The sequence below is a fragment of the Abramis brama genome (assembly GCF_963993115.1).
Source record: "Abramis brama genome assembly, chromosome: 20".
NCBI classification, from domain to species: Eukaryota; Metazoa; Chordata; class Actinopteri; order Cypriniformes; family Leuciscidae; genus Abramis; species Abramis brama.
The window spans coordinates 10,244,381-10,251,856 of record NC_139982.1 but is presented as its reverse complement, the minus strand read 5'-3'; the positions used below and the strand labels follow the sequence as shown (position 1 = coordinate 10,251,856).

At 39.7% G+C, this 7,476-nt stretch overlaps 2 protein-coding genes across 2 annotated transcripts; both read right to left on the bottom strand.

Moving 5' to 3' along the window:
• Positions 1–1,018: 1,018 nt before the first annotated feature.
• On the bottom strand, positions 1,019–1,891 carry LOC311070681 (histone H2B; the record flags this gene model as incomplete). The annotated part of the gene is made up of 1 exon (XM_084094688.1): positions 1,019–1,891. One exon carries the CDS (start codon positions 1,889–1,891, stop codon positions 1,517–1,519), a length of 375 nt encoding a protein of 124 aa, XP_083950814.1. The 3' UTR covers positions 1,019–1,516.
• Positions 1,892–2,700: 809 nt separating this feature from the next.
• LOC311070691 (histone H4) lies at positions 2,701–3,017 on the bottom strand (the record flags this gene model as incomplete). Its single annotated transcript, XM_084094698.1, has 1 exon — positions 2,701–3,017. One exon carries the CDS (start codon positions 3,015–3,017, stop codon positions 2,706–2,708), a length of 312 nt encoding a protein of 103 aa, XP_083950824.1. The 3' UTR covers positions 2,701–2,705.
• Positions 3,018–7,476: the final 4,459 nt, after the last annotated feature.

The window sequence follows — 7,476 nt, the reverse complement described above, 5'->3', positions numbered from 1 at the left end:
CTGTATGTACAAAATGACGAGGTATTAAAAACATACAAAAACAACATTGTTTCCACTGTTCGATCGCGCCCGCGCCCGCGACTCTCTCTCTCACTCACACACACAGACACAGACTGACGCACACACACACATTCCAGCCTTGCAATCTCAGATTATGTCCCTAAAGAACCCGCGTATAAAGTAGTTCCGCATTAACTGTTACATTAATTTGCACGCGAGTTTTATTTATTTTCATACCGTGTATATTCATATTCATGCACATATTTCCAGGCTCGGAATTGCTTACATGTGTTAAAACTCCTAGCCAATACCAGATAATGGTACACATGGATAATACAGTATCTGAGCCAAAGCTGCAAAATCAGTGCTCAGTTTAGCACATACGGATCAATTGAAATTGTCACATTGTACCTCTCTCTGTCTTGTGTTAATAGAGTGTCTTTATAATCTCTGTCACTTTGTCTCTTCATGATTTCCGTAACATTATAAATAGGAAGAAATCTTCAAAATTTGCTTGTAAAACTTTGTAAACACAGCAGCTTATGCCCTCAAAGATGGCGTCTCCGGGGAGGTCACGTGACATTAATTGGCCTGTGGGAACTATGTATATCATCTGCACTATAAATACATTGTCTAAGTGGACACGCTAATGATGTGTCATTTTAGTTAACAGTTCAGTAACAGTTAGCCTCGCTCTCTACTTACCTTGATATTTATGGACAAATTCCTTGTGGAAAAATTTGTACCCTTTATTTAGTTTTTTCTTTTTGTGACGGAGTTTTCCTCCACAAGTCTTGTCACATCAGCAAATGTAATATTTGGCAAATCTGTTAATGAACTTGTGTAGACTCTTTGATCCATTTTAAACTTGCCCGGGTTTATGTTTTTCTGGTGTGTTGACGCTTGACAGGAACTCCGCTTCCACAACGATTACGTATTTCCGGTTATTGTGAGAAAGGTCTATATTCTTATGTTTTTTTTAAACAATTCACTTATAAAGGGAGTGGTGGCCCTCTTAACTATTTTAGTTCAAATAAACAGCTAGAGCTCATAACTTATTTTAGCATGTAAATTTAATAAGACACTGGCATTAGCACAGTCATTGCTCATCTAAATAATAACTCGTTCAATGTTGTATCTCAAGTTATTATTCAATAATAACTAAAGTATCTCTATATTCGTGATGTAATTTTTTTATTTTTTTTTGTAAGTGTTTATTTTCTGGAAACAAATGCTCTATAAATTTGTACAAAGAGCAAGGAAGACAAAGACAAATCCTTACTTTCAAATTTTTGGATTAGGGTTATGAAACGTGCTCAGCCTCAATGTCATCAAAAAGCTTAGACAGTGTTGTCAGTGTTTATATTAACAGATTCATCGAAATTCTCATAGAATTAAAGGTTGTAGATTTTAAAAGATAAATAAAATAAATGAATAAAAAACACAAAAAGCTCTTTATCTGAGAAGATGAGTGGCTCTTAAAAGAGCCTTTGGGGTAGTTGAAGTCAGGCACGCCTCACTTCGAGCTGGTGTATTTGGTGACGGCCTTTGTGCCCTCGGACACGGCGTGTTTGGCCAGCTCTCCGGGCAGCAGCAGACGCACGGCGGTCTGGATCTCTCTAGAGGTGATGGTGGAGCGCTTGTTGTAGTGCGCGAGGCGAGACGACTCACCGGCGATGCGCTCGAAGATGTCGTTGACGAAAGAGTTCATGATGCCCATCGCCTTGGAGGAAATGCCGGTGTCAGGGTGAACCTGCTTCAGGACTTTGTACACATAGATAGCATAGCTTTCCTTCCTGGACTTTCTGCGCTTCTTTCCTCCCTTACCCGCGGTCTTGGTGACGGCCTTCTTTGAGCCCTTCTTGGGCGCGGACTTTGCTGGTTCAGGCATAATGATACGAGATCAAAAGAATGACAAAGTAATGTTCACTTCAATGTGATACAGATGTATTTATTCACTGCCCTATGCTAATTTTCAAAGCGATACGAGAATTCTCCGATTGTCTGTTTTCATAGGCCAAAACCATAAACTCGTACTTCATTGGACAACTCAAAGCATCACGAGGGCCAATCACAGGTGGATAAATAATAGTCCCGCCCACAACTCCCCAAGATTCCCCGTTGTTTCATTTCCCGCTCTTTTATTCTTTATTTTTTTATTTTTAAATAAGTGGTTCCAATATTTTGCACCATCGAGTAATTTTAAAACCCCTTATAAATTAAATCCATTGAAGGAGTTTGGGAGAGAAAAAAAAGTGTGGAGAAAAACAAACAAACCGTGGGTGGTCGTGAAACTATTGTTGAAATGTTTAAATGACGGGGAAAAAAGCAAAAGCTCATTTGACAATTTGTGTAACATTTTCTACATCCTCACTTATGCTGACTGTAGTACTATTTTGATCTAATCGCTTTTTTGTTAACTTCATAAAATAAAATTCGTTCAAGTGATTAGCATGTGTTGCACTAATAACACTAATGTTGCAATTTTTAGGTGTTAGCCGTTAAAGAACACAAATATGTTGATACAGTCTCGATTTATTGCTGTGAAACGTTATTTGGTGAAGTTCATCCTGGATTCAGTTAACAAAACATTCTATACTTGATTCTATGATTGACATGGTTAAAACATTGACTCTTTATGTGGCGGAGTGTGTGGCTCTTAAAAGAGCCGTAGGGTTTGTGTGGTTTCTCCTGGTTTCAGGTGTTTATCCGCCGAAGCCGTACAGGGTGCGTCCCTGTCTCTTCAGCGCGTACACAACATCCATGGCGGTGACGGTCTTTCTCTTGGCGTGCTCGGTGTAGGTGACGGCATCGCGGATCACGTTCTCCAGGAACACCTTCAACACTCCGCGGGTCTCCTCATAGATCAGACCGGAGATGCGCTTGACGCCGCCGCGGCGAGCCAGACGACGAATGGCGGGTTTGGTGATTCCCTGGATGTTATCGCGCAAAACTTTACGGTGACGCTTAGCGCCTCCTTTCCCGAGTCCTTTACCACCTTTGCCTCTTCCAGACATGTTTCACTTTGATTACGATATTCTGTGTGTTACAAGGAAGCCTTATACATTCGCTTACAGGACCTGACAGAAACCAGCGCCGTGTCACATGACACACACCTCCCTCAAAATATAGCTAGAGCACATGTGATTTAATACCAACCCTGACCTTTGTTTCGTATAAAAAATTGTGAAATGTATCTCACAAAGATCATATATTTTACAGTAGTAACTGGTTTATAATTAAAAGTGATTTTCAACAAACTCACCAGAGTGAATGAAGACGTCGTATCACAATATTAAAGTAAAGACAGAGTGGCACATCTGTTATATCTTCTGTTTATGCCTGTTTGTGTTTGTACATGTATCATTTAAGTATTCTTTTCCTTAAACACAAACAATGGTGACACATACAAAATTACTGTATTAAAACTGCTATGCTAAAATGCAGGATCATGTTTGATACTCTTTCACAACTTTACTGACTGCATACATTTGAACTCTTAATCAGTAGTGGAAAATAATCAGCAAAACATCATTTCATGTTACTTTTTATATCATCTGGACTTGAGTAAAACATAGTCAAATGAGTTTTTCTTTATTTTGATTTTCTTATATTTGATATAGTTTGATAGATTTCATGAGCTGTATCTCCCATGATGCTCTATTAAGGTAAAAAGTATGAAATGTCTAAGGTCCTTTTTTCTCCTGGAGTTAATATATGTTTCGGTCGTTCGGATCACATGGCCGACGCTAAATACAGGTGCAAACGGGGTATAAAATGATTTGAGCTTGTCCACTTTCCACCACTTCCAGAGGTACAAAACGCATTTGACCGAATTGCTTTCCCAGTGTAAACGCTCATGTGGTCGAATGTGTTCGAACAGCCACAGAAAAGACCATCTACTCTCCGCCTACTGACCTAATGCATAGACATTATGAGAAGTGCTCTAGCCAAATGGGATTTAAACTTCATCGGCTGGAGACCCAAGTTTGGTTTGAAGATGGAAAATCACCATTCCTGATTTCTAACACACGTTCTTGCGGCTGTCAGAGCAGAAACTAAAGCTTTCCGTATGTTTTCCCTCCGTACAAAGCTCATACCCTCCCATAACGTTGTTAATGTTCAATTAATGACGATTGTTATTAGCAGCTTATTGCTTATTTTACTGAATAATATACTACTTTCCGCAAAGTCTGAATGTCCAGCACCATGAAACACAGAACATTTGAACCAAGTCATATGAACATTGTAGCTTTATAACCTGCATTGACCTCGGACACTTGGTTTGATACCGTTTCAACTTTATGATATATCATAATCATATTTTGCCAGTTATTTATATCTTTTGCTACGTGTGTCAGTGGGAAATATCAGTTTACACTTCCAAACATTCCTTTTGCCATTAATTGTTATAATCCAGTGAGATGTTTGTAAAACAGCCGGTATGATCTGATCTCACCATCATCAAGTCTGTGATTACATGAAGAAACTGACTAAATCCAGAAGAACTGAATTCAGCTCAAGTAATTGCATGGATTTCATGCTATTTTTGCAGTTGATATTTAATGTTTTCTTTATATATTTCCGTCTTAAAGCATGACTTTTCAAATATTAGGAAATGATGGCCACTAATTCTCGAACTTTGGAGTTTTCTCTGAAAGCCTATCTCCTTATTTCCCTCCAGCTCACACTACATCTCAACCAATAGCCTAAATCAACCACACCATGTGTTACAGGACAGAAAACATCCAAAACACATGGCCAGCAAACTACAGCCAAGGTTTTTTATATTATTTATTTTCCATTTTCTAATGAAGGAACTCCCAATAATCAGACACATGAAATTGGCTGTGAAAAGGATACTTCCGTGTTACATTTCCTATTCAGTTAGAGAAGACATAGAGTCTTTTTTTATAAGAATGCAAACTGAAAAGTAAACTGTTCTTTTCAAGAGTGTTAAGTTGATAAATGTCCTATTTATTATTATTATTATTATATAGCCTATTACAATTGTACTTATTTACTTAGGCCCATCGCTCCTCCTGGAGCATAGGCCATCGACAACAATTCTCCAGCGGGCATGGCCTTGGGCTGTCTTTTCTATTTGAGTCCAGGTGATACCACTCCTCTTCAGCTCTGTCTCAGTGTCTCACCTCCAGCTGTTCTTGGGCTGTCCTCTCTTTCTTCTTCCTTGAGGGTTCCAAGAGAGGGACTGGCATGTCACATTACTCATTGATTTGCGTAATGTGTGTCCAATCCAGCCCCACTTTCTCCTCCCTATCTGCTGGGTGATGGCTTTCTTGATTGAACAGACTTCACGTTGGAGTTGAAAATCCTCATTTTGGTTGATTCTCCTATTACAATTGAACTTGTGTATAATTCTGTCAGGACAGCCTAGCATGGATAAGAGCAGGGAGCATGAATGAATGCAGATATCATTAATTCAAGAATTTAAAGTACAACATGATTCGAGAATTTATTCTGATGATACAAAATACTATTTTGTATTTTGTATTTTAAAGCTTTTCTAAAAAATCTAATGTAATTTATATTTAAATACATTTAAGTTGAGTATTTTTGTATTTTCAAAATACATAAAATACTTTTTGCCAGTCAACCTCTTTATCAGGGTATAGATTTTGTGCATCAACTAGTTCAGACATTCACTAGCTCAGTATTGGATCAGCGATTTTTTTTTTTTTTGGAATAAGGTGAGAATGTCCACTGTCCACCTGAGCAGAATCTAGTACCGGCTGGTTGAAGCGAGTACATGAGAAGAAACTGGCTCCACTCGGAGATTGTAGAATCTCGCGAATGTGTTAGGTGTCACCCAGCCTGCAGCTCTGCAGATGTCTGTTAGCAAGGCGCCATGCGCTAGAGCCCAAGAGGAGCTGGTCTGAGGTCCTGAAACACTGCGTTCTGTCTACATAAGCACGGAGGGCGCGTACTGGACAGAGCAGTGCCAAGGCTGGGTCTGCCTCCTCCAAGGGCAGTGCTTGCAGGTTCACCACCTGGTCTCAAAAGGGTGTGGGGGGAACCTTGGGCACGTATCCAGGCCGGGGTCTCAGGATCACGTGAGAGTAGGCCGGCCCGAATTCCAGGCACGCTTCGTCAACCGAAAATGCCTGCAGGTCCCCTACCCTCTTGATAGAGGCCAATGCAACCAGGAGTGCTGTCTTAATTGACAGGAACTTAAGCTCCACTGATTGCAGAGGCTCAAAGGGAGCACTCTGCAGGACAGTTAAAACCACTGAGAGGTCCCAAGAGGGAACGAGAGGAGGGCGAGGAGGATTCAGTCTCCTCGCTCCTCTCAGGAACCTGATGATCAGGTCGTGCTTTCCCAGAGACTTACCATCAACTGCATCGTGATGTGCGGCAATAGCGGCAACATACACTTTCAGGGTGGAGGGAGACAGCCTTCGCTCCAACCCTTGCTGCAGGAAGGAAAGAACAACACTGGTCGGGCATTTTGTGGGGTCTTCACATTGGGAAGAACACCAGTTGACGAAGAGGTTCCACTTCACCGCATAGGCATGTCTCATGGACGATGCTCTAGTGGAAGTGATGGTAGCCACCACTGCTGGTGGTAGGGTACTCAAATCTGCCTCGTCCCATCCAGGAGCCACACATGGAGGTTCCAAGATCGGGACGAGGGTGCCATAGGGTGCCCCGTCTCTGAGAAAGGAGGTCCTTCCTCAGAGGAATTGGCCAGGGAGGTGCTGTTTTTATCAACTAGCTTGTCAAATGTGTTTAAAGCATTACTGCATATTAGGGCTGGGTGATATGACACTACATATCATAGCAATGATATAAAGTGTGAATTGATGGAACTTTTTATATAAAATTTAATAACAAAAAAGGGGTAAATAGTGTCAAATGAATCTAAATTAATTCTAATTTTAAATTTTTGATACACTTTCTAATTTTAATAAACTTATAGAAACAAATAAACTTTACATAAACATAAAATTACTTTAAAAGCATTGGACTACCTGCAAAAAAAAAAAAAAAAAAAAAAAAAAAAAAAAAAGAGTTTGAAATTCAGTTTATTCTGTGGAAGTGAGAATTGTGAAACCATGATATTGTTACTGTGAAGTAAAATTGAGATTTTGGTCATATCGCCCATCCATATGCTTTGCTAGATAGCAATGAAGGTTCCCACAGTTTTACATACAGTATGAATTTTTTAATAGTGTTCACTACAAGTAATAGACTACATTGTAACTAGAAATAAGTATATAAATGGCTGCTATTTTGCATTTGTTGATTTGTAATTGCCAGAAAGAAAGAACGAACGAACGAACGAACGAACGAACGAACGAAAGAAAGAAAGAAAGAAAGAAAGAAAGAAAGAAAGAAAGAAAGAAAGAAAGAAAGAGATGTTGTTAGGAATGAAAAGTCAGTAGGCCTATGTAGTTTCTTCATTCACTGTGACCTATACCTGCACTGGATGGCCAATGTCACATGTATTTTGTG